The sequence below is a fragment of the Capra hircus genome, chromosome 19 (genome assembly GCF_001704415.2).
Source record: "Capra hircus breed San Clemente chromosome 19, ASM170441v1, whole genome shotgun sequence".
Classification (NCBI taxonomy): Eukaryota; Metazoa; Chordata; class Mammalia; order Artiodactyla; family Bovidae; genus Capra; species Capra hircus.
The window spans coordinates 32,598,344-32,624,767 of NC_030826.1; the positions used below are offsets into that span (position 1 = coordinate 32,598,344).

Consider the following 26,424-nt stretch of genomic DNA (forward strand, 5'->3'; position numbering starts at 1 on the left):
TCCAGGCAGCTGGAAGGCTGCTTGCAGGCCCTGGGAGCACCGGGAAGTCTCCCAGCTTCATGAACAAAGCCAGTCCAGTCCCGCCAAGCATCTACTGGGCTCTACGGACCCACAGCTTCGTGTCCACGCCCAGGGCGGGGACCTGCACGTGGGTGCCTTGTGATATCAAGAAGTCTCTCCCCCACTTTTTGTCATTACTTCAGGGCCTCCCAGGATTTTAGCAAGAGTCCTCCACGAGTTTAGCACAAGTTCAGCTCCAGGGCCCTCACCTCTAGTCAGGCATCTGGGCCTGGAGACAAATTTAAGCAACAGCTGCTTCGATACCTCAGGGTCACCCTCCTTCCTCCAGTGACGGAGGCTTCATCACTGGTCCAGCTACTCCGTCCATCAGCTGCCTCCCCAGGAGAACCCCTTCCAGGCAGCCCCCTTGGTCCTCAAGCCAACATGGCAAGTCCTTGAAGTGGCTGGACCTATGAACCCAGTTTGGCCTTGAACAGACTCCTCCCTTTCAAAGCAATTAAGAGTTTTTCTTTCTTAAAACAGCCCCAGAAGCCACCGTGTCTGGACTGCAGCCACAGACACAAACCATTCTCATCACAGTGTAAGGTACTGGTGTGCTTAGCTCCTGCTTGTGTGTTATAACAGACTGAGAATTAATCTAAGCAATGTTATCTATAAAACAACCATTCATTTAGAGAGTATATATTTGTAAAAACTGTGAAACACCTAGAAATTTAAAAAGCAACAGCCACCAAAAACAAAACAAAACACTATGTAACAACTCTACCTTCAAAGGAATGGAAAGAAATCAGCCCAAACCCCTGCAAACACTGACACAATGAAAATCTATAATCCATCACTTCCCAAGTATACTCTAGCTATAAACTCCTATAAAGGGATAGAGAAAAGAAAATTTTTTGTTAGGAATTCATCATTCGCTTCCAAGTCTGTAAATGTTCTGTGGACCCGAAAACAGTCATTCAGATTCACTGTAAATCATATTATTTTTGTAAGAATTCATTCTGGCCAAGAGCTGCGGACCCAGGAATGGATCTGGAGCTCCTAACTTGTGCAACTCTCTACACAGCTCACTGCAGCCAGAGTGCAGCCAAGTGTTTCTGCAGGGCTCCTGGGTGGAGAGGGCACATTCTCACGGCAGCTTCCACATTTTCCAACAACTAACTCATTGCATCTTCTGTGTCTCTGTGAGAAGCTGGGTGAGTATTAACCGTTTCACTAACACAAGCACAGACACTTGGGTGAGGCAAAGAAGAGAGATGCGATCAGTGAAGCTACGCTCAGTGCAGGAGCCCCAGAGCCGAGACTGGGTGGTCTGCCTGTTGCATTGGGTCCCCTCTGTGACTAAACACATAGTGTGTCTGCCTCCAGACTGAGGACAGCATCGTTTGCTCTGAGGCCAGCTGGAAATAGCCCAAGCATGGGTGGACCGATTTCAGCTGTCTGACAAAGCACAGCTGGGGTCCAGCCGGAGCTGTCTCCCCGCCAGCTCTGCTCCACAAGCCTCAGAGAAGCCCAGGGGACAGAATCCCCCATCTCTCAGCAGCGGACACTTGGACCCCCATAGCCACTTTGTAAGCCCCCCCCCCCACCCGCCCCAAGGAAGAAACCTCCCAATACAGGTTCAGGAACCAAATGGGACAGCAAGGTGGGATCTCTTAGAACCCACTGGGCAAGGACTCAAGCTTAATTCCCTGGCTCTAAGTCCATCCTTTCACACTCTGCTTCGAGACGCAGGATTTAGGTTGCTGCAAACCACATTTCTATTTCCCTCCCAGTTAGGCTCTGCCTATCAGGAGAGCCAGAGGGAACGTCAAGACTGGAGGAGGAAGAAGGGACTTGCTCCAGATTTGGTTCCTGCTGGCTTCCTGTCCTCAGCAATACTCATTCACTTGGGCGGTGTCAACTCCTTCCAGAAACATCTGAGCCCCTCTTGGGTTTCCCCAACACTCTTGGAACCAAGCATGTGCGTCCATGAGCCAAGAGGCGGGGGTGCCACCCCACAGGGCTGTCCTCCGAGCTCAGGACACCAGCGTCTGCTGAGAAGCATTCGTTAGCCCACCTCAGGAATCAGAGATCAGCCCACCTGCCCATCACCAAGCGTCTAGCTTAATATATTTGCATCTTCCCTGGGTGCATGCCCCAGGCTGCTTCCTGCAGGTGCCTCTCCATCCACGCCCTCTGAACCCTCTTTCTGCCTTTTCAGTGGCCTGCTCTCTGGTGTGGTTTCTGTCTGCTGCCTGGACCAGAACTGATTCGTCCTCAGCTGGGTCCTAAGCATCTACACCAGGAACTGGAGCCTGGCATTCCCAGGCCCACTTAAATTGCACTGCCAAAGGGAGAGCACCTGCCCACCCATGGCCCCCATCCCTTGGGGTTGATCTCAGCCAACCTCTGCACCAGCAGGGGCGAGTTCCAACGCAAGGGCCGCCACACAATGTGTGGCAAACGGCGCTTAATTGCCATACAAGCTCGGGGGTCAGCTGCGGGGACTCTGGCTAGAGGCAAAACATTTCCGACGGCCGCCCGGCCGTGTAAGGGAGCGTCCTCATGGTGGGCGCCCGGGCAAAGATGATCTTGTTGTAGCCGGTGGTGGGACTCGCCCTGGAGTCTGAGTGCAGGTGGAGGGGCTCTGGGACCCCCGGGGGCCCCATGGCCGACATGGTGAGGGGGCCCCACACAGACAGCATGGTCTCGGACCTCAGGTCCTTGAAGGTGGCAGTGCCCGAGGACTTGGAAGACTTCCTCCTCTTCAGCTGGATGAGGCTGGCTGGCTTGCTCTGCTTGCCCCCCCGCCGACTCTCCTCCACCGTTTGCAGGCACTCCAGCTCTCTGGCCTTGCTCTTCTCTATGAGTCTCTTCACCATCGGGGAGGTGTATGTGACATAGGCTGGCCACGGGTCGTGTTTGTCAAGCAGATTCACTGGGAGCCCGATGTTCTCAGTGAGTTCTACTGGCAAAGAGAAACAGGCAGTTTAGAGGCACTCGCGGCAATGGTTCCATTCTTTAGGGATCAGAGGAATCAGAGTCTGGATTTCTCCCCATCAGGCGTGATAGCCCTTCCACCCCCTGTATTCAGTGGGAATAAAATGGTGGGCTTGAACTCAAATCTAACAGGCTCACACATCCATAAACTTCTCACTCTAGCTGCTGGTCAGAAGTTTTGGGTGTCTGAGGTGGGGGGAGCTTTACTGGAAAATCTGTAAAGTTGGGAGACAGAATGACACTCCACAGAGTATATTAATTAAGGAAAACAATTGTCAAGAGTGGGACCTTGGAGTCCAACAGGCTTGGTTTCAAATCTTTGCATACATCAAATTGTTTAACCTATAAACCTGTGTCATTTCACCAGTAAAAATGGTTACCATAAGGCTATAGGAAGGATGAAATAAAGTAATGTAAGTCAAGGACTTGTAACAGTGTAGCTCAGGGGTTGAAAGCATGGGCTTTGCACTTGGACTATCTGAGTTCAAATTCATTCTCCACCCCCTCTTCTTATCTGTGAATCTCGAGCAAGTCTCTGACCCTCCTTAACTTCAGCTGCTTTGTGTGTAAAGCAGTGATTAGAAAAAGACCAACCCCAAAGAGCTTTCTTGTGGATTAAAGGAAGCAACATATGTAAAGATTTTATCTAGCACAGTACCTGGCACAGAGTAATCAGTGAACAGCAACTATGAACATCTTGGCTGAGTCTCACTGCCTTTTTCACTTAATCCTTGTTACACCTGATAATGGATGTCATCTCCCTTTAAGAGAGGACAAGCCCAAGGCTGTCCATCCTGCTCAGCTAGCACATGGTGGGTTTGAACTCAAGTCTCACAGGCTCACACATACATAAGCTTTTCACTTTAGCTGCTGGCCAGAAGTTTTGGGTGTCTGGGGTGGGGGGAGCTTTACTGGAAAATCCACCCATTAGTTTGCCAAGCAGCCCATCCCTCTGTGAATACCAAGTCCTTCAGGTCAGATCTTCTTTCTTTCCTTTGCAGCTTCACTTGGTCCAGAAGAAAGGCCTCCAAATTTCCCTCCCGCAGAATTTTATAGTCCTTTGGTCATTTTGATATGAGTTGGAGAGGCAGGGGACTTAAAAGGTTCAGCCTGAATTCAGTGAAAAGCACTATAACTCAAGAGAAAAGGCAGATTCTAAAGTGATTCCCAGGCTCCCTTGTGGGGAAATGAGAGCTCCTCGGAGACAGGGCCATGAGGAAGAGCATCGTGGAAGGTTCCAGGTCCCAGCAAGGGTGTCACTGTGCCTGGGGGGAGACAGGATGCGTGACGTCACCTCGCTCTAGAAGAAGAGCATCCAAGCTTCCGGGCACAGATGTGACCACCCATCCTTGCCTGCAGACACAAAACTCCAGGGTCCTGCGGGTTAGGGAATCCACTGTACAGGACAGAGATGAAACTACCCAGAGACCTGCCCCTTCTGTCTCTCCAAGCCACCAGATCCTCGCACCGGTGTGACAAGAGCAGCCACCTCAGCGTCTCCCCCGCCCCCACCACGCCCCAACCTCGGCCAACCCCACCCACTGTGAAGACCTGAGCTTTACCTTCTTCCATCTTCATCTTTCTTGCATCGAGCCTCTCCATGTTTACCGAATTCTTCACAGCAAAGGCCTAGATACCTTTGGAGAAAAACAGCTGTAAGCCTGGACTCCCACAGAGAGTCCTGGAAGAAAGCGGCAAGCAGCCTCCCTGGGAGCCTGAGCTCAAGGGCCTCTGTCGGCTCAGAGACAAGGAGGAGCCTCTGGGAGCCGGAGAGACAGGCTGAGCCCAGGGCATGCGGGGAGGGCAGGCCAGGTCCAGGCCTCCACCTTCTGCCTGCCAGCTTTTGAGGACCCAGTGCGAGGCTGGCTTGGGGGCTACATCAAGGCTGGACTAGGGAAAAGGTGAAGAAAGAAACGCCCCCACTTCAAAACCACGACTTCTCCACCAGAGCCCAAGTGAGCACGTTACTGCCATTGGGCAGAATACGTCTCCCTGGCAGCACCCTTGGCCTGCTATCAGGGGAAGGGGCAGCAGAGATGGGCAGCTGCCTGGAGTCAACCTCAGGCCGGCAGGCAGAGGCTGCAATAAGGCTGCCTTCCTGCCCAACATGACCAATGGTAACTGCAGTCTAGGGACTCTCAAACCTCTCAGGGGTCCATCCGCCTGGAGGGTTGTTAAAACATCCCTGGGCCCAGGTCCAGAGCCACAACTCAAATCTTCAGCAAGGAAGATTGGTGAGCTTTTATTATTAACCACTTAGCGACCTTTTCAGCTCCTCTCTACTTCCAAGTCCCGGAAATGCACATCGGCGAATGGATGACTTTATAGATTCATTCCTTGAGCATTGGGAAGGCCCAGGGAGCATGCCCACTGCCTCCTGTCAACACCCAGGGACTAAGAATTTGAGTGGCTCTGAACAAGCTTGAGGGTGAGTCCAGAGCTGTGTCCAGGAGACCCTGCTTTGAGAACCATGGGTCCAGGGCAGTGCCACTTCATGGGAACCCTAGGGGGTGGGGCTGGGAAAACACACCAGCAGGGTCCGCACCAGGGAGGCAGGGTCTGCCGCCGGCTCTGGGGGCCTGAGAACGTGCATGTCGAAGTCACGCCCAGGTGCTGCTGCCAGTGGGAGGACCTACTCTTAGCAGCCCTGTTAGAGGCTGAATGACGATTCTAAATCTTTCAGCTGCAACATACACAAGGCTTGGCTTGTGCAGGCGGGAAACGCCCCTCAGGTGAGCAATTCCAAGACTCTCTGCCCCTTTTCCCTCCCCACTGAGGAGCCACTGGGGAAGGCAGGGAAGGGAGCTCTCGACAGGGCCACCATCAATCTTACTGTAGTTATAAAGTAAATCATTTCCAAGGTCAGAGCTTTACTATAACATGCCTCACAGCCAAAAAAAAAAAACAAAAAACAAAAAAAATTAAACAGAAGCAATACCGCAGAGCAAATTCAATAAAGACTTTTTAAAAATTCCACATCAAAATAAAAATCTTTTAAAAAGTTTTTTTTAAATTAAGGGCAGTGGAGCATTCCCACCACCACCTGCTAATACTGGAATAAGGAAGATTAAAGAACCAGTGTCTCAAAGTGGGGGCTAAGGATGGTGCTTTCATGCAGAACTGGTTCACACTCTGTCCATGGCCACCAGCCACATTCTTATCTCAGGAAACCATCCTGCAAAAGGATTTCATGGGTTCCAGGCAAGACTGATGAATCAGTGGGTACAAATCCACCCCAAACACTCAGATTGTTTGCCCCACAAACACTGTGAAAATAGTGCTGTAGGCACACCCCTGATGGGCAGGACAGTGTCTTAATCCAGTGTTTCCCAAGCTGTGCCCCCACAGAATGCAAAAGAAAAAGTGAAAAAAGTGAAAGTGTTAGTCACTCAGTCATGTCCGACTCTTTGTGACCCCAAGGACTATAGCCTGCCAAGCTCCTGTGTCCATGGGATTTCCCAGGCAAGAATAGGGTTTCTCCAGGCAAGAATTTTGGAGTGGTTGCCATGCCCTCCTCCAGGGGATCTTCCTGACCCAGGGATCGAACCCACATCTCTATGTCTCCTGTATTGGCAGGTGGGTTCTTTACCACTAGCACCACCTGGGAAGGGCCAAGCCAAATGGAGGGCCCAGTGCTCCCTGGAAAGTAGACCCACTTCCTTCCTTCTGCTTGGCCTGCCCCCTGCTCTGCTTCAGCCTGCAGGCATCTTGTCTTGCTTGCATCTCATCTCCCTCTTCTCCCTGAGCCATCCAAGGAGTTTGTCTGACCCCCTCGGCCTCCCACCCCCACCCCCACCCCCCACGGATGGAGAACCATATTTTTCCCAGCAGGAAGCTGGTGCAGAGTTTCTTTCCACCTCTGCACTTACCCTTCTCAACCTCCGGTCTCCTCCCTGGCCTGCCCGTTTCCTTGTCTGCCTTCTGGTTACTCTGCATTTATTTTGGTCTGAAGAGGAAGCTTCCACTTAGGGCAGAAGTGTCCTGGGGGTCTTATCTCTAAGACGTGAACCAGCCTGGTGCCGCGTGGTGTTCCCATGCTGACTTTCATCCTGAGCGGACCCTGGTCTTACAGGCTGAGAACACTCTCTGACGCCCCGCACTTCAGGCCTAGGGAAGCACTGGGCCCCCCGACAGACTTACCATGAGCCCACCACCCTCTTACCAAGACTCCCTCCACCTCTTCACACTGCCCCATCCCCCCACCCAACACTATGGAGCTGACAGGCTCCAGGGGGCACCCAGGAGATCCTGATATGATACTGGGAAGCCCTGAGAATTCCAGAGCTAAGACAGAGGGGACAGGGGTGGGGAGGGGCAAGCTTGCCTCCCCTGCCCCCTTCCTATGAGACAACTTGCTGGTCACCTTCTCAACCTCAAATACATGCCTACTCCAAGAGAGGAGAAACAAGCCCATTATGAGCTCTGCTAAAAAGCCTACTTGTACACGATGAGCAGCTTTGGTAGCTATCAGCTCGTCCTGATCGAGACCATGCCTCTTTCCGGGGCAGGGGATGAGGGGGTGGGCACCACCCTGGGGCAGGAGGCAGGAGCCTCATCGAAGTGCCCATCTTCTGACACAGGTCTGGCATCACTGACTTATCACAGTGGCAGGAGGGAGAAGGGGGACACGCTGCTTCTTGAAGACGCTTCTGCACATCCATGTTCTCTAATGATTACACGCGGACTTTGAGGGACACCAGAAGTGGAAGCAGATTTGAAGTGCCCACTGCCACGCACACCAGTTCAAGCACGGGTACAGGTGTTCACCAAATCCATACTGAGCCCCAAACACAGCACTTCTAAGGGGTGTGGGCCCCACCCTCCCTGAGAACCCACAGTGGATTCTCCATGTTCATCTCTTGCTTTTGGGGGGTAGAGGGAAGGGGTCTACTCTTCACAGTGCCAAGGGTCTACAAAGCACATGTGTCTCCCATGCGCATAACACATCAAACACAACCAGCCCGTGTCATCTGAGTCACCAGAAATAAAAGAAGAGAAGTTCCTGCAGAGACCAGAAGCAGTCCCCTCAGCCACTCTGCAGATGGGGGGTCCACTGTCACCACGCACCAGGCCTGGAGCTTCGGTTCAAGGAGCACCTGGCTCGTTGAGGAGCCAGATCACAAGCTTCCCAACTCAACCCAGGTCAGGGTGGGAAAGCACAAAACAGGTTCAAGAAGAGAAGATAGATGGTTGTGCTGAGTCCTTGAGGAGTTCAAGTCCCGAGTGAAGTGCGTCTCTACTCGGGCCCACCTTCCTCTCTGGGTGCAGCTCACACAGGCTGCAGGGTTTCTGCCTATGAACCATGATGCTGAATTGGCAGAATAAACACTTGGCTGCAGGAAGTAGAACTGAGCCTTGGGTAAAACTACAAATCTAAATTTCATATTTATCTGAGGACTATTCAATGATAAATAGTAAAATTCCCAATTTAAATGTAATATGAAGACTCATTCAACAAACAGCACCCGTGGCTAATACTGTCTAGAGATCAAGGTTCAAATTTTTAAATAAAATTTCCAAAATGAGCCAAACAGGCACAATCAGAGGAACACTGTTCAACCTTTTCCTTCCGTGGACGTTTTCGGTGGCCGGGTACACCAACAGGCAAGACGGCTGGGAAAGATGAAAAGACAGGCAGCAGGAATCAGCCCTGCCTTCGTACTCAGGAAATCAGACATGAAAGGCGTGAAGCAGTGTGTGCCCAGGGACCTTCTCTCTGCCTGACAGCTGGCTCAGGAGTAAAGGGACCATGAAACCATGTGGCTTCACAGAGTGCAATCAATCAGAGAGAGGGAGCCCTGCTCCACTGGAACAATGGGAGGACAGACAGGCATCTCCAGGGTGGGCCGCAATCAGTGGGTCCCACCACGCGATTCTACAGTGCTCAAAGCACCAGGAACCCAGGGTTTGCTTTAAAGATGGTGACTTGCTAACAGCTAACATTGATTACCCTTCAAGTCACAGACCTGGAGACCAGAGAGTGAAAGCGGGAAATCAAATTTCATTTCATTCTTAATGAACACTGTGAATTTTCAACCTGGCATATATTACTTACATTTAAAATATCTTTAAGGAAAAAATAATAAATATCAAGCAAATCCTAGAAATAATGCTTTTTCAAAAGTTAATATTTTAGATAATAATGATGAGCAAAATTTTATTTATGTATCCTTATACAATATTAATTTGATTTTTTTGCCTGTTTACCTATATATTTTTCTTAATTAGAAGATTTTTATAAGGCCATGTTTCACCTGATTTTTTTTTTAACTTCACTTTAATCATATTAAAAGAATAAAATATGAAGAGGCTTCCCTCATAGCTCAGTTGGTAAAGAATCTGCCTGCAATGCAGGAGGCCCCAGTTCGATTCCTGGGTTGGGAAGATCTCCTGGAGAAGGAAATGGCAACCCATTCCAGTACTCTTGCCTGGAAAATCCCATGGACGGAGGAGCCTGGTAGGCTACAGTCCTTGGGGTCACAAGGAGTAGGACACGACTGAGCGACTTCACTTAATCATATTAAAATCCCTATCTTGTTTTTTTCTTAAAAAAAGAAAAAAGGTGATTGCATTTGAGACTCTGCCTGGAAGCAAACAGCTAATGTGGCCACCTTCTTCAGATGTCAGTTATCCCAACGTACACATAACCTATGGGCTTCCCTGGTTGCACAGTGGTAAAGAATCTGCCTGCCAATGCTGGAGAGAGGGGTTCAATCCCTGAGTCAGAAAGATCCCTTGGAGAAGGAACTGGAAGCCCACCCCAGTATTCTTGCCTGGGAAATGCCATGGACAGAGGAGCCTGATGAGTTACACTCCCTAGGGCCTCAAAGAGTCTTATACGACTGAACTACACAGCATATTTATATACATATACATATACACATACATACATGCGTGCCAAATCGCTTCAGTCGTGTTTGACTCTTTGCAACCCCATAGACCACCAGGCTCCTCTGTCCACGGGATTCTCCAGACAAGACTGGGTTGCCATGCCCTTCTCCAGGGGATCTTCCCAACCCAGGAATCGAACTTGCATCTCTTATGTCTACTGCAAAGCGGCGGAGGGAGGGGAGGAGGATATACCACTAGTGCCACCTGGGAAGCCCTGCCCAGAAATGAGCCCAAGACACTGGCTTGAAGCCACCAAGTCCAGGATTCAGGCTTCACTGAAACCCTGTCTCACACAGAAAACCACAGGGCCTGAACAGACTGAACTCCAACCCCGCTTTTCCTCGGAAGCTGCGTCTCCCTTCCTGTCTGATCCAACATGTGCTCCATCCCCTGCATGCCCACCACACACAGGGATGTCACTGCTACTAGAGGCGGCCCCAGGCAGTCTCCCACCTGCTCTTAGAGGATGGAGTGGTCTTTTCTTCCCTCAGAACGATGAAAAATTCAGATGCCCCTTCATCTCTCCTTCCAGGACTGTTTTGACTCTTCTTTTGGGAGGCCGATCAGCACCCCCAGGGGCCTTATACCTGCTCTCACCTCTTCTCTCAAGTATCTTATCTGTGCCTGGTCTACCAGGGCCCTTTGTCCCATTGTGCATGACTTGGTATTGGGGTCTCTCTCCCCAGGTTTGCTCACCTCACTCTGACCGTCTCTGGTTCCTGTTTCTCCAGCGTGCATGCATCTGAAAGTCTCTGGTGTGGCTCTTTTCAAGAGGTTTCTGAAAAACACAGAATGAGGAAGGTAAACTGGTAAAATACACTATCATGTAACTACCATGGGTGCTCTAGGGGAAATGGACAGCTGAATATGCAGGAAAACTGTTGCCTGCAGTTAAAAGAGAAAATAGCAAAGATCGAGTACCCAAAGATCAAGAAAAGGGTCTTTGAAATTGGAGAGAAATACTGAGTTACTCATTTTTAATGAATTTTTCTAGGCACCAATATACAAACAGTCCACAGCGATCCATTACCACATAGGAAATATGCGCGGGTCACGTGCCAGGAAGTTCTGAGGTTCTGACAAAAGGAGTTTTTGTTGAGTCAGAAATCCAATTCAACAAGGGTTTTAATGTGTCTCTCCTTGGCACAGTGGAAGGGTGCGCGGAGCGCTTTTACTCTCCGGGAACGGGCCCTCCACGGTATGTGTTGGGGGGACATCCTCTCCTGACAGAGGCCCAACCTTGCAGACCCACCGTCGTGCAGCCCTGCATGAGAGCCAGCTCTCTCCTCGGCGCTCCCACAGTGCTTCTATCATCTACCTATGTTTTATTTCAACATCTCCGGGAGGCAACATACGAGAATGTGCCTAACAGGACAAAGGTGCATAGGAAGCAGTTGTTTGGAGTGAAGTATACAATTAAGGGGCTTTCCTGGTAGCTCAGTTGGTAAAGAATCTGCCTGCAATCCAGGAGACTCCGGTTCGACCCCTGGGTCGGGAAGATTCCCTGAAGAAGGGATAGGCTACCCACTCCAGTATTCGTGGGCTTCCCTGGTGGCTCAGACGGTAAAGAATCTGCCTGCAATGCAGGAGACCTGGGTTCGATCCCTGGGTTGGCAAGTTCCCCTGGAGGAGGGCATGGCAACACACTCCAGTACTCTTTCCTGGAGAATCCCCATGGACAGGAGCCTGTCAGACTACAGGCCATGGGGTTACAAAGAGTCACACACGACTGAGCAACTAAGCACAGCACAGCACGTACAATTAAGAGTATGAGGGCAGGACAGGCCACCTGCTGCCCAGCTGTGTGTCCTGCAGTGGGACACTTAAACTTCCTGAGGCTCGATGACCTCGTCTGTAAACTAGGGGCAGTAACAGGATTTCTCTGGCCTTGACAGCTCTGTCATGAGGCACATTATGTCAAGCAGGTAGGAGCCCAGGTTGGACCGCCCTCACCCTCCTTGGGTGACTGTCATGCAGGACTGTGACATCCAGGAAGAGGCTGGAGCAGGGGGAGATGACAGGATGGGCTACGGGAGGGGGACACACTTCTGTCCCCAAGTCTCACCCAACCCCCACACCAATGCCACTCCTTAGGTCCCAGCAGCCCTGCTTATATCATCTGCTTGCAGAAAGGACACCCTCTGGAGGTGACCCGAGCCCAGCAGGTCTGAGGCATCCCAGACAATCTGCAGCCACTCAAGTCCAAATGTACATATATGCGCACGGCCCTGATCCCCAAGGTGAAGGGGGGGGGGTCTATGACCTACACACACACATGTACACATGCACACATGCACACACATGCCCCGTGCAACCCCCCGATGTCCCCAGGCATGCCTCTAGGCAACCCTCAGCTTCAACACCCCTGGTCCCAGCTGACCCTGTTTCTCTTCTCAGGCCACTGCAGCTCCAGCCTGCGATGACTTCATGAGCAAACTGGGCCAAAAAGTCTCGCCAGATTCCTGCTGGAAACAATCTGGAGACTTGGGTATGTGAGCAGCTTAAAGGGGACGTGGGCTGGAGGAGAGTTCTGAGACCCAGCTCTGCATCTTAGGTCCAGTCTTCAGCAGGTTACTCGGTCCTTCCAAATTTCATTTTCTCCGTGAGAAACACCCTGTCCCACGGATGTTACTCCAATCCAGTTGATTCAGGGAGAAGGATGTCATGATCAGTAAGTTCTAAACTATCTGCTTTTGTAGAGAAGATCAGGAAGCCTGAACTAATGGCATGAACATACCTCTCTGATGTGTGACTGGGGCGTGTGTGGGTAGCAAGATGATGCTGTAACATGGGCACCCAAGACAAGAACTAGATGAATTCCAGAGAGAGCAGAGGGTGGAGGTGGGACAAGAGGAGTGAGTGGAGGGCAAGTGTAACCAGTTCAGGAGCTCAGAATCACCAGCCCCCGGGTGGTCTTCAGAACATTGTGTCTTACTCTCTGGTGACCGTAAAACTCGTTTATCTCTGCCACTCACAGCCACAGGCTTATCAGAACCACTGGGGTGCCAGGGCCCACAGGGTGAACAGACTGAACAGAACTGGGCCCAGAAGCCTTGGCAGGCTGCCTCCCAGAAGGCCCCCAAATATCCTCTGCCCAGAACTCACATCCTCTGAAACCACCCCACACACACACATCTAATGTCTCCTTTCTAACAGATAGAATGTGATCAAAGTGATGGGACATTAAATGGCGATTGGATTACACAGAAACCTTGGCTTCCTTCTCAAACTCACTCTGTCTCTGTCTGTGTCTGCCTCTCTTTGTCTCTGTACATCAGAGGGAAACCCTATTATAAGCCACCCTAGGGGAAAGCTAATGGCTAGGGACATTTCTAGCCAGCAAGAAACTGAGGCCCTGAGTTTCACAACCTGTGAGGAACTTGATCTTGCCAATAACCACGCGAGTGAGCTTGGGCAGGGACCCTCCCCAGTTAGCCTCTCAGGTGGGACCACAGTCCCAGCCAAAACCACAACTGTCCCCCACAGAGAGGCCTGGAGACAGAGGCACAGTTAAGTCCCACTCAGATTCTCAACCCATGGAGACTGGGAAGTACATGTGTGTTTTAAGAAACTAAATTTGGGGTTATTTGTTACACAGCAAGAGGTAACTGATACAAGGCCCATATCAGACTTCCCAAGGAAGGATCCTACTCCTGATACTGAACAGAGACGTGGACTCTGCCAGCCATGGGGGTAATTCCCGTACACGGTTCCTCCTTCTACTCTGCTCCCATCTCTGGGGAACAATGCAACTCCTGCTACAAGGGAGCATGTGTACATAAATAATTCATGGCTATCAAACACCACAGAAATGAGGCCATCGTCTAACAAAGCCAGTTTGGACAAGGCCATCTTGATGCTGTGGACACACTGCTGTGGCTGGAGGGGTCAAGGCAGAGAGGGGACAGGGAGGGGTGGGAAGGGGTGGAGGTGGGGCTCAGAGATGATGCCAGGGTGTTTTCTTCACATGTTCCTTGAGAGGTTCAGAAAGCTGTAGCTTTAGTGGTTTAAGACCAAGTAAAAATGACTTTGGCATCAAAATGGCTTTGTGAAAGCAGCCAGATTATAAAGTCAAGTTCTATCATGCAATTATTTTACCCATCCACCCCCTCTACTACATAAATGCTGTTTGGGCTCTGGATCTGGGTGGCTGGCCAGCCACCTTTCTCTCCTACTGTGTGTGCATGAGCACATGTGTGCACTCATGCACGCGCATACACACACAAACCATGAAAGGGATTCAGGAGTAGGTTTTCAGAGTCTGAGAGCACAGGATAAGAAAACTGGGGGTTTCAAGGCCACCATCTACCCCCTGCCTGATATGGATCTAGGCTGTTCCTATCCAAAAGGCTGAAGGGCACCTGCCCCCAAGGCTGAGGCTTCACCCAGGACCCTGCAGAGAGCAAATCATCCCTGAGAAAAAACCAGGAACCAGGTTATTGTGTTCAAAGGGAAGGGTGCCTTTATCTTTGAATTGATCCCACTGGTTTCCCAAAGGTCTCTATATCGTTAATAAAGAGAAGAGGGTCTCTGTGGCCCTATTGTGTGATCATCCTGCTAAAGGACATCCTGTTAAAGGACAGTAACAGTCACAGATCATCACAGGCACCGACCAGCATGGTTCTGAGACCCAACCAGCTATGTTGGGGTCTTTCTGACCCAACAGTCTAGCCCTCATGTCACTAGATTTCTGTGAAGGTAGGGTTGTTTTTTTTCCTCTCTCTCTCTCCAGCTCTGACCTCCTCCCCACACAGCAGCCCAGGACCCAGGATGCACGCCAGCTTCCCAGCACCCCACCAAATGAGTTCCACGTGAGCCCAACTTCTGAGTTTATTGCAACCAAGAAAGCACAGCAAGCCCTGACCTTCAGCACTCTGCCCACTTTCTGCCTGGTTCCAGAAGAGAAAGCACACTTTGCCCTCTAGGGTGGGAAATGTGAAAGGCAGGGTGCAGAGCCAGGGCGAGCCCCCCCTACCCCCCCACCCCACCACCACCAAACAGCCAGCAGTCTTTCCATCCACCCATGGAAATTCTAGACACACGAGGTACAGGAACCGACCCTGCGTTCCCACCCTTGCCAACTGCCGTAAACCTGTTTCTCTCCCGTTGGAGTTACGACGTGGAGCCAGAAATCTGGAAGAATTTAACGCCCAGTCGGTTCAGACAGAGGAAAACATTGTTCGGGATAAACACTGGGATCCCTCCCTCAGCATCCAGGAATGTGGAGCCGGCGGGGTGGAGATCAGCAGCTTCTCAGCGCGGCCCTCCTGGGCCACGGCGGGAGGGCCGGCCGGGGCTGCGGTCCAGCCCAGAGCCCAGGCCTGGGGCTTCCCCCTTCCCTCCCTCGATCCTGGCCTTGGCTCCAGAAACCCTGTTTCTGGGCAGGACCCAGCCCACCTGCAGAGGCCGCGCCTCCCTGTCCTTGGGAGGGGCCAGAAGAGGCAAAGGGACCCAGAGGGGCTCATAGGCTCTGTCTGGGACTTTCCACTTCCTTCGACTGCACCGCCCATGAAAGAGTGGCTTCTCCTGGAGGAAGAAAGGAGGCTCTGTGTATGCAGCAGGGACGCAGCGCCTGCAACCAGGAGCCGCAAGTGCCAGGCTCGCTGTGACCGCCAGCATCCACCTGGCTTTGAAGGAGCCATGGGCCCGGCCCCACCCCGTGTTCTCTGGCTCTGGGGTGGGGAGACGAGGGGCTGACTTTTCCTGGGGCTACGTGGGGGTCCCAGGAAGGTGTCTTTGGGTCACAGCGTCCCTCTGCCTAAAGTGCCCCTGCCAACAGGTAGGCCTGACTGGAACTGTTGACAGTTTCTGACAGTCACAGTTCAGGAGGAACCCTGCAAGTCAGGAAGGCTTCAAGATGATGCAGACAGAACCCGAGGACAGCTGTTTTGCCCCAGGACCTCCAGCGGGGCTGCCAGGCAGTTTAGGGGCAGCAACAGAGCTGCACGGCCACCCTGTGGGCCCTGACCCTCACCACGGCTCTCACCCCATCCTCAGCCCCAAAGGATGCACAGAGGGCGTATTTCAGTGGACTTATTGATGCCTCCCACTGGGCTTCCCAGGTGGCACTAGCGGTAAAGAAACCGCCTGCCAATTCAGAAGATGTAAGAGACTCAGGTTCGATCCCTGGGTCTGGAAGATCCCTTGGAGGAGGACATGGCAACCAGTATTCTTTCCTAGGAAATCCCACGGACAGAGGAGCATGGCATACAATCCATAAGGGACATGCACACATTGATGACTCCCACTGGCGCTTCCCTGCTCTCAAGGAGCGTATGACCCGGACCAGAGGTCACCAAGGGGGTCGGGGGACCAGCCTCAGCATCACCTGGCTGCTTGTTGGCAAGGCTTTTCCTCTGATCCGCCCGGGCCTGCTGCATCGGAAACTCTGGCATGGGGCCGGGACCTGAGTTCAACAAGCCTACAAGGTGATGCTGGTTCACAGGAGAGCTGTCCTCTGCCATCTCCCCACCAGATAGCAGAGAAAGGTTGAGAGGTTCGTGTTGGCTTCCAGGAAGTCACAGAAATGGTGTGTGAATGTCGCCTGGACTAAGAACTGCTGTGCCAAACTCTGGTGTCAGTGGAAATTTTTGACTCCAGCTTCAGAAACACTTTTTCCACCTCAGTGTGGTCACCCTTGACGGGTGGTTTCTAAAACTTTATTCTGAAGCCAAGGGGCAGGCAAGAAAACGACGAGATTTCTTGGCTCTTGCAGCAGCTGCCGGCCCTGGGCGCATCACAGCTCTGCTTGGAGGCCCTGCTGTTGCCAGGGCTCCCTCCTCACCCAGTGCTTCAAAGGGCAACGAGGAGAGGATACAGCCAGACTCTCTGACTGAGCGGATTTGTAAAGAAAGGTACTGACCGAGGAAGTAAAATCTCACTTGTCCCTTTGGCAAATGATGCTGAATATTCATTGCAAGGATGATGCTGAAGCCGAAGCTCTAATACTTTGACCACCTGATGCAAAGAGCCCATTCATTGGAAAAGACCCTGATGCTGGAAAAGATTGAAGGCAGAGTGGGGAAAGGGGTGGCAGAGAATGAGATGGTTGGATGGCATCATCAACTCAATGGACATGAGTATGAGCAAGCTCTGGGAGATGGTGAAGGACAGGGAAGCCTGGCATGCTGCAGTCCATGGGGTCGCAAAGAGTCAGACACAGCGGAGCAACTGACCAACTGCATGTCACCAAACTCTGTCTGTTCCATTTGGCTGTTCCTGAACTGTATCCTCCACAGTAACCTGGTGAACATTTCCTGTAAAGTAACAGTAAAGCATTTCCTGAGTTCTGTGAGTTATTCTAGCAAATGAGCAAATCTGAGGAAGGGGTGATGGGAACCCCCAAATTTATAGCCAGTGAGAAGTAGAGGAGGCTCTTGGGACTTGAACTGAAATGGGGGCAGTCTTGTGAGACTGAGCCCTCTGTCTGATGCTCTCCAGGTAGACAGAAGCTGAATTGAATTCACGTGTAGGCACCCAGCTGGTGGTGGAGGAGGGGAGAATCAGCTGGTGTCAGAAGCTACACATTTAGTGTCAGAAAAAAGATGTCACAGACATGGACGTGTGAAGGCCACAGAGGCATCAAGAAACTCAAGGACCAAATGAATCCGTTGACACTGACACTAGGAGCGTGTATGAGGGTGATTCCATAAAATGATGGGAGTGAAAGCCAGAACTGGGAGAGCTACAGAGTTCATGGGGAAGGCGGATGTGGGGACAGGGATGGAAATAATGTAAATGGAGACCCGGGAGGACCAGCACTGCCACCAGAGGGACACACTTCACGCCATTCATTCCTTACCACTGTTCACCTGTGACATGGTGTCCCCATTCTGTAAAGGGAGTAATGAGCCTCAGAGACACCAAGCTACTGTCTCAAAGCCCTGCAGTTGGCAAATGCTGAGGTTAGAATTCAAAAGCAAGTCAATTTGATTCTAAAACCTGCTTGTAACTAGCAGACAGTTGCCCCTTGGAGCTATGGGTGCTGAACCCGCATATATGGGACCAACTATAAGGGATTTGAGCATCCATGGACTTTGATACCCTCAAAGGGTCTAGGAACAATCCCCCAAGGACACAGAGGGAAGACTCTAACTATATCTGTAGATACCCAAGTGAATCTACAAATAAACTATTAGAATTGTCGAGTTTAGCAAGCTTGTTGGAGGGAAAGACAACATACTACTTCTAAATACCAGCCAGAGACAAATGTCTGCAATGTTACTGTTTACAATTACTTCAAAAATGCCAAAGTCAGTAAATAAATCCAACAAAAGATGTGCAAGTCCTCTCTGCAGAAAATTATACATTATTAAAAAAACATATCTCAGTTCAGTCGCATCCAACTCTTTGTGACCCCATGGACCACAGCACACCAGGCCTCCCTGTCCATCACCAGCTCCCAAAGTTTACCCAAACTCATGTCCACCGAGTCAGTGATGTCATCCAACCATCTCATCTTCTGTGGTCCCCTTCTCCTCCTGCCTTCAATCTTTCCCACCATCAGGGTCTTTTCAAATGAGTCACTTCATATCAGGTGGCCAAAGTATTGGAGTTTCAGCTTCAACATCAGTCCTTCCAATGAACACCCAGGACTGATCTCCTTTAGGATGGACTAGTTGGATCTCCTTGCAGTCCAAGGGACTCTCAAGAGTCTTCTCCAACACCATAGTTTAAAAGCATCAGTTCTTCGGGGCTCAGCTTTCTTTATAGTCCAACTCTTACATCCATACATGACCACTGGATAAACCATAGCCTTGACTAGACAGACCTTTGTTGGCAAAGCAATGTCTCTGCTTTTTAATATGCTGTCGAGGCTGGTCATAACTTTCCTTCCAAGGAGTAAGTATCTTTTAATTTCATGGCTGCAATCACCATCTGCAGTGATTTTGGAGCCCCCAAAAATAAAGTCAGCCACTGTTTCCACTGTTTCCCCATCTATTTGCCAGGAAGTGATGGAACCGGATGCCATGATCTTAGTTTTCTGAATGTTGAACTTTAAGCCAACTTTTTCACTCTCCTTTTCTCTTTCATCAAGAGGCTCTTTAGTTCTTCTTTACCTTCTTCCATAATGGTGGTGTCATCTGCATATATGAGGTTATTGATATTTCTCCTGGCAATTTTGATTCAGGTTTTGCTTCATCCAGCCCAGCATTTTTCATGATGTACTCTGAATATAAGTTAAATAACCAGGGTGACAATATACAGCCTTGACATACTCCTTTTCCTATTTGGAACCAGTCTGTTGTTCCATGTCCAATTCTAACTGTTGCTTCCTGACCTGCATACAGATTTCTCAAGAGGCAGGTCAGGTGGTCTGGTATTCCTATCTCTTTCAGAACTTTCCACAGTTTATTGTGATCCACACAGTCAAAGGATTTGGCATAGTCAATAAAGCAGAAATAGATGTTTTTCTGGAATTCTCTTGCTTTTTCCATGATCCAGCAGATGTTGGCAATTTGAGGTCTGGTTCCTCTGCCTTTTCTAAAACCAGCTTGAACATCTGGAAGTTCACAGTTCAAGTACTATTAAAGCCTGGCTTGGAGAATTTTGAGCACTGCTTTGCTAGTGTGTGAGATGAATGCAATTGTGCAGTAGTTTGAGCATTCTTTGGCATTGCCTTTCTTTGGGATAGGAATGAAAACTGATCTTTTCCAGTCCTGTGGCCACTGCTGAGTTTTCCAAATTTGCTGACATATTGAGTGCAGCACTTTCACAGCATCATCTTTTAGGACTTGAAATAGATCAACTGGAATTCCATCACTTCTACTAGCTTTGTTCGTAGCGATGCTTCCTAAGGCCCACTTGACTTCACATTCCAGGATGTCTGGCTCTGGGTGGGTGATCACACCATTGTGATTATCTGGGTCATGAAGATCTTTTTTGTATAATTCTTCTGTGTATTCTTGCCACCTCTTCTTAATATCTTCTGCTTCTGTTAGCTCCATACCATTTCTGTGCTTTATTGAGCCCATCATTGCATGAAATGTTCCCTTGGTATCTCTAATTTTCTTAAAGAGATCTGTAGTCTTTCCCATTCTATTGTTTTACTCTATTTCTTTGCATTGATCACTGAGGAAGGCTTTCTTATCTCTCCTTGCTATTCTTTGGAACTCTGCTTCAAATGGGTATACCTTTCCTTTTCTCCTTTGCTTTTCGCTTCTCTTCTTTTCACAGCTATTTGTAAGGCCTCCTCAGACAGCCATTTTGCTTTTTTGCATTTCTTTTTCTTGGGGATGGTTTTGATCCCTGTCTCCCGTACAATGTCACAAACCTCTGTCCATAGTTCATCAGGCACTCTATCAGATCTAATCCCTTAAATCTATTTCTCACTTCACTGTACAATCATAAGGGATTTGATTTAGGTTATACCTGAATGGTCTAGTGGTTTTCCATACTTTCTTCAATTTAAGTCTGAATTTGGAAATAAGGAGTTCATGATCTGAGCCATAGACAGCTTCAGTTTTGTTTTTGCTGACTGTATAGAGCTTCTCCATCTTTGGCTGCAAAGAATATAATCAATCTGATTTCAGTATTGGTCATCTGGTGATGTCCATGTGTAGAGTCTTCTCTTGTGTTGTTGGAAGAGGATGTTTGCTATAACCAGTGTGTTCTCTTGGCAAAACTCTATTAGCCTTTGCCCTACTTCATTCTGTACTCCAAGGCAAAATTTGCCAGTTACTCCAGGTGTTTCTTAACTTCCTAATTTTGCATTCCAGGCCCCTATAATGAAAAGGACATCTTTTTGGGGTGTTAGTTTAGAAGTCTGAATAAATGGAAAGAAATGCCATGTTCACTGTAAAAAATCAGTTCTCCTACATTGGGCTGTAGATTCAATGTCATCTCAACCAAGTTGAAAGTGTCTATAGAAACTCACAAGCTGATTGTAAAGTGTATTAATGTAAAGTGGCTTCCCAGGTGGTGCTAGTGGTAAAGGACCCACCTGTAAATGCAGGAGCCTCAAGAGATGTAGGTTCAGTCTCTTGATCAGGAAGATCCTGGGGAGGAAGGCATGGCAACCCACTCCAGTATTTTTGTCTGGAGAATCCCATGGACAGAGGAGCCTGGCAGGTTGCAGTCTATGGGGTCACAAAGAGTCCACGACTGAAGCGACTCAGCAGACCACATATTAAGGTAAAATGTTTTAAGGATGTAACGATGGCAGGGGCCAGAAAAGGGAGCAGAGTGTGTGGGCAGGAATGGACCAAAACTTGGAAGTGAAAAGAGAGATGAGAGACTGTGGAGAAGAGTCAGGGGGACCCTTACATCCCCCACTGTCAGCACAGCTGTAGGGCCACCAGTTGGAGGTGCATCTAGATATGGAGAGGGGATTCTCTTTAGCATCAGAGAAGAGACTTGGTTTGAAGAAGTTGGGAAGAAGAAAAAAAGGATCAGATGTGGTGGAAAAACCAGTGTGCTACAGAGTCAGGGAGGCTCAGGGTCTCCATGAGCAAGAGTGAAATGCTGGTTCCAGGGTGGCTGGAGAACAGTACAGGCTGGAGACATCCTGCAGGTGGCCCCTCCAAGAAGCCCTGGCTGACAGCCTATGACTGTGATTAGCTAATTGGCTTCTGTCTCTCTGCAACCAAAAGTCAAGAGTCTAAAAACCAGAACAAAGTCATTCTCTGGCATGTTCCTAAAAACTTTAAGAATTACAATGGTGAAATAACTATTTGTTAGAAATAAACAATGAAAAGTGAAAATCAAAATGGGCCAAGTATTTCCCAGGCTGCTGGCCTGACCTGCTGCATATTCCTGATGCCTAACCTAGACCACTCGCTTGTTGTTGTTCAGTCGCTCAGTCAAGTCTGACTCTTTGTGACCCCATGGACTGCAGCATGTCAGGACTCTCTGTCCTTCAGAATCTCCCAGAGCTTGCTCAAATTCATCACTGAGTCAGTGATGCCATCCAACCATCTCATCCTCTGTTGCCCCCTTCTCCTCTTACCCTCAGTCTTTCCCAGCATCAGGGTCATTTCCAATGAGTTGGCTTTTCACATCAGGTGGCCAAAGTATTGGAGCTTCAGCTTCAGCATCAGTCCTTCCAAAGGCTATTCAGGGTTGATTTCCTTTAGGATGGACTTGTTTGATCTCCTTGCAGTCCAAGGGACTCTCAAGAGTCTTCTCGTGAGCATCCCTCACAGCAACTTGGCAAACCTTTCCTTCCTTTCTGTTGATTTCTGGGCATTTTCCCTGCAGCACCAGCCTCCATGAGCCGTGGAAGCAACTTCCCATCTTCTCTCTGCAGCGGACTGCCCACCACGCAGTTTACCGGGTACCATCAGATCTGACACTGACCCATCCGACTGGAAACGCCCGTCATCAGCCCCCTCCTCAGAGCCTGACTTCCCACACACCTGTCTGTCCCATCCCCAGAGACCTGGTAGCCTGAGGAAAACGGGAACTGGGGGGAGAAGATCCTGAGGTCCTGAGGAAGAAGCCGGGGCCGGGAGTTGGTGGGAAAGCCAGAACTGGCACATGGCCTGGCTGAGGTCTGGACAGTGAAGGGCCGTGTCAGGAGTGGGCAAAGCGACAGGAGGTCAAGCAGGCAACGGAGTCAGAGTTCCCAGAGGGGCTGGGAACCCAACGCGGTACACTCGCCCAGAGCGCGAACACTGGGGTCAGAGGGCGCTCGGTTTCTGTCCTAGTTCTGTTGTTTGCCAGCTGTGTGACTTTGGGCAAATTACCAACCTCGCTTGGCCTCATTTTTCTCCAGTGAAGAGAGGGAGGGGTGGGGGTGGGGCAGGGATGAGGGTAAGGGTGGCAGAGGAGTGAAGACCCATGGGCCAGGCAAGCCCTCAGGCGCGAGAGGCTGATACGTCTTTGTCCCAGGAGATGCTGAGCCTGTTAAAGGCAGACACCAGCTCCCGGCCTGGGCATGGTGTTTGGCATCTTCTCTCTGCGCCCTTTGCAGGTCACCGCTCACTGGGGACATCGACAGCATGGATGCTGGGGGTGTAAGCAATCTGGGCGCATGGTGACTGGCCCGAGACAGACCACAGCAGTGCTGACGTCCACTGTCCACGCTCGGCCCCTTTCACCCGCCCCGCCCACTGGCCTCACTCTTCACCCCAATCACCAGCATTTTCCAAATGCCCCTCCCTCTCTGCTTCAAACATTCCCAAGTCTCCCCTCCTCTAGAAAATTCTTCCCTTGACCCCAAGCTTCCCTGACTTCTATTTTCCTCCTTTTTCTGCCAAAACTCCCCAGGGAGTGGCCTGTACCAGCTGCTATTCCTTCCTCACTCCCCCAGGCCCAGCTGCCTGGCGCCCATCCACCAAGCCCCACGGCCCCACTGACAGCCTGACAAGGAAGGACAGGGGGCACCACCATTGAGGGGCTCGAAAGTGCAGGGGTTGGGCCCATGTGTGTACACACACACACATATACACAGATGCACACAAAAACACAAGCACAGACACAAATGCACATAGGAACACAGATATACACAAATGCACATGAACATGTACACACAGACACACACAAGTACACAGAGGCAACAGACGCACACACAGACACAAACACATACAGACGTGCACGTGTGCATGCTCAGCCGTGTCCATGGGCGACTGGAGTCCACCAGACACACACAAGTACATAGAGGCAACAGAAATCCACACACAAACACAAATATCTGTGTACGCTCAGTCACGTCTGATTCTTTCCACCCCATGGACTATAGTCCACCAGGCTCCTCTGTCCGTGGAATTCTCCAGGCAAGAATACTGGAGCGGGTTGCCATTTCCTCTTCCAGGGAATTTTCCCAACCCAGAGATCAAACTCACATCTCCTGAGTCTCCTGTATTGGCAGGTGGAGTCTTTACCACTGATCCACCTGGAAAGCCCCCAACACACACACAAACACGTATATACACATGCCCACACAGACACAAGGACACACACACAATAACCCATTCCAGTACAGCAACCGAGGGCCCCCGCTCTGACTAGGGGAGGAGGGGGGATCCCAGGGCTCCAGACCCCTCATGGCAGCACCAGGAGGGCAAAGAGAAGGCACCGGAATGGCTGCCCTACATTCCAACCCAGGCCATGTGGGCCCGACCATTCATTACTGGGGAGGAAGCGTCCCTGTACTCTACACAGGCCCCAGCTGGGAGAACTCAGAAGACACCCCAAACTAACTCAGCCGAAAAGGAAGGAGGGAAGTGCTGGTTGGAGGCCTGAAGGAAGACTGTGACCTTGGGACGCAGCGGGTGAAGCAGACAGAACCGGCTCCCTGACCCCAGGCTGGCCAGTGACCCTCTCCCGGACACGGGGTAGTCTGAACTGAACCCAGGACTCTGGCCCCCTCATCCTTTCCCCTCCCCTCCCTTCCTGCTTCTCCCACAGCAGCTCCTCACACCTCGAACACATGCAAATCCGCAGCTGCTGGCACAGACAAGGTGGCCTTTGGGGGCCTGGGTTTGAGCCCAGCCCCCCTGCCTCTTCCCCTCCCCCATCCACACTGTGTCCACGCTGATCAGAATGCTTACGGACTGCTGTGTTTACGTACTCACGCTTTTTCCTCCTGTTCTTTGTTATTCAATAAGCAACTGGAATATTCATCATCACTTTTTCTAAAACCTGCTGTCTGTGTGGCTGTCACGACCTTCTCCCCTCCGAGTTCCTATAGGTCCTTAACCGTCAAGGCCTCCCCCAATCCGGGTGTAGCATGTCCTGGGTGCTGAGCTCCTGGTGGGTGGGGAGGAAATCCTATAGGAGCCTTGTCCCCCACCCCTAAGGAGGAAGCAGGTGTATTTCGTGTGTTTGTTTTGGTTTCTTTGCTGTTCAAATAGACTTGTTGCCCTGGCTGCCTTGCGGAGTCACCTGACCATTTTAAAAGACAGGCCTAAGTTCCTGCAAAGTTAATCCAGACCTCAGTAGAGTTAGAGTCCAGGGGTGGGCGGCAGGGGAGGAGGAAGACAGAGGCTCCGACGCCCAGCAGAAGGGCTCCTGCTGCTGTGACAGGCTGACCTTGCTCCGCATTCATTCCTGACTGTTCTCTCTGGAACCCCTGGTGCTCCAAGGCGAGACAGGACCCTACCCCCGAGTTACCTGAGAGGTTTCTGTGCTTCTCCATGCTACCTTCAGGAGCCTGGTGACTCTCCCTCCCGGGGCTTATTTTCGCCCCCAAACATCCCCGTGTCCTTGACCCTACTTCCCCGTTGGTCCTCTACTCGTGGCCGACAGCCATCCTCTCTCCACTGCCCCAGGTGGTCCAGGAGCCTACGGCCAGAGTAAATGGGCATTGTGATGTCAGCAGGTGGTATGGTCCCCACCCTGAGCAGAAGAGGAGCAAAAGAGGCTCCTGCCCTCTTCTCTTCATCCCCCTGGAGCTCAGCCTGCTGCAGGGTGCTGTCCTCAAACCCTGGTATGGGATCCCCCCACCCCTGGTCCGGTTGTAAACGCCCACTGGGTTCTGGGCCTTAGCCCAGGTAGCAGGGGGGTTCTCTGCCCCAGAGAGGCAAATAAACCCCTATTCAGTGGTCACCTGGAGGGTCTATTGAGACCCAGATTGCCAGACCCCAACCCAGAGTTTCTGATTCAATAGATCTGGAATTCACCAGTCCATATTTCCGGACATTTGGGGGCTCTGAGAATCTGCCCTCTCTCCTGGCGGGTGTAGAGACACGAGACTGTGGACACTTGTGTGATATTTGGGGGCTCAGAGAACATTTTGCCTTCTCCTTGGGAGTCTAGGGAGACTGTGGACACTTGTGTGCAAAGGCCTGGGGTGGTGGCTGGTTTGCAGCGTGGAGGGTGGGCAGGTAAGCACAGATTCACAAGAACCTCCAAAGAACCAGTCCGTAAAGCCGTCTGCAGCTTAAGGTGGCCCTCACAGGCCTAGCACTGCAGGTGACAGGGACCAGGCCCTTGGACCAACCAGCTAAGGAGCCTTTTGGGAGTGACCTCAGCCCTACAGCCTGCCAGCACACAGGGGGCCATGATGCTAGTGACGCTGTGTCTGTGTTGTTTGTGGCGAGGCTGCAAGCCCTACAGAGGAAACCTACAGCCCGAGTTCTCTTCCTCCCACTGGGCCTGCCTGGCCTCTGATTGTCCCCTCTTAGAGAGGTGCATTTTTCCCTCCTCTGTGGGCAGAAAATTCCCCGAGAGTCAGCACGCTGTGCCTCTGCAGTCACCCACTGCTGTCACCTCAAGAGGGACCCCTAAGGGAACGTGCAGGGTGAGCCATGGGCCTCCCGGTGCCCCAAGGCTTGCAGCGTGCCCCCATGGGGGAGGGCCAGCCTCATCCCTGGCTCCGCTGTGATCGCCCTGCAGCACATGCTCAGCCCCACCCTCCCTTCACTGGGCGCACAATGAGTTAGGACACCCAGGGGTCAAGCGCCAGCTCCGGGTACATGCCTCCCATGCCAGGGACTGTCCTCAACTCACCAGGGCCTCCCCAATCCACCATTCAAAATCTTCTCCACGTGCTAACAGGCAGGTTTCACTACTTCAATCCCCATTTTACAAGTGAACACAATGAGGCACAGAGCTGGTAAATAAGTTGTCTATGGACACACAGTCTAT

The 26,424-nt window shown here is 51.0% G+C and overlaps 1 protein-coding gene across 2 annotated transcripts; it reads right to left on the reverse strand.

Moving 5' to 3' along the window:
• CDRT4 (CMT1A duplicated region transcript 4) lies at positions 1,698-25,099 on the reverse strand. Of its 2 annotated transcripts, XM_005693590.2 has the most exons (4): positions 24,949-25,099; positions 10,591-10,672; positions 4,566-4,640; positions 2,459-2,971 (listed from the first exon to the last, which is right to left on the reverse strand). In XM_005693590.2, the coding sequence occupies exons 3-4, from the start codon at positions 4,603-4,605 to the stop codon at positions 2,517-2,519; spliced, it is 495 nt and encodes a 164-aa protein (XP_005693647.2). In that variant the 5' UTR covers positions 4,606-4,640; positions 10,591-10,672; positions 24,949-25,099; the 3' UTR covers positions 2,459-2,516. The 2 variants fall into 2 exon arrangements, with proteins under 2 accessions (XP_017919534.1, XP_005693647.2); XM_018064045.1 differs by lacking the exons at positions 10,591-10,672; positions 24,949-25,099 and having other exon boundaries at positions 1,698-2,968.

Bases quoted from the DNA above. Each gene is read 5' to 3' on its own strand.
- CDRT4 (XM_005693590.2), bottom strand. From the start codon at position 4,605: ATGGAGAGGCTCGATGCAAGAAAGATGAAGATGGAAGAAG. The intron at 2,972-4,565 runs GTAAAGCTCAGG...TCTCTTTGCCAG, and splicing joins AAAGATGAAGATGGAAGAAG to TAGAACTCACTGAGAACATC.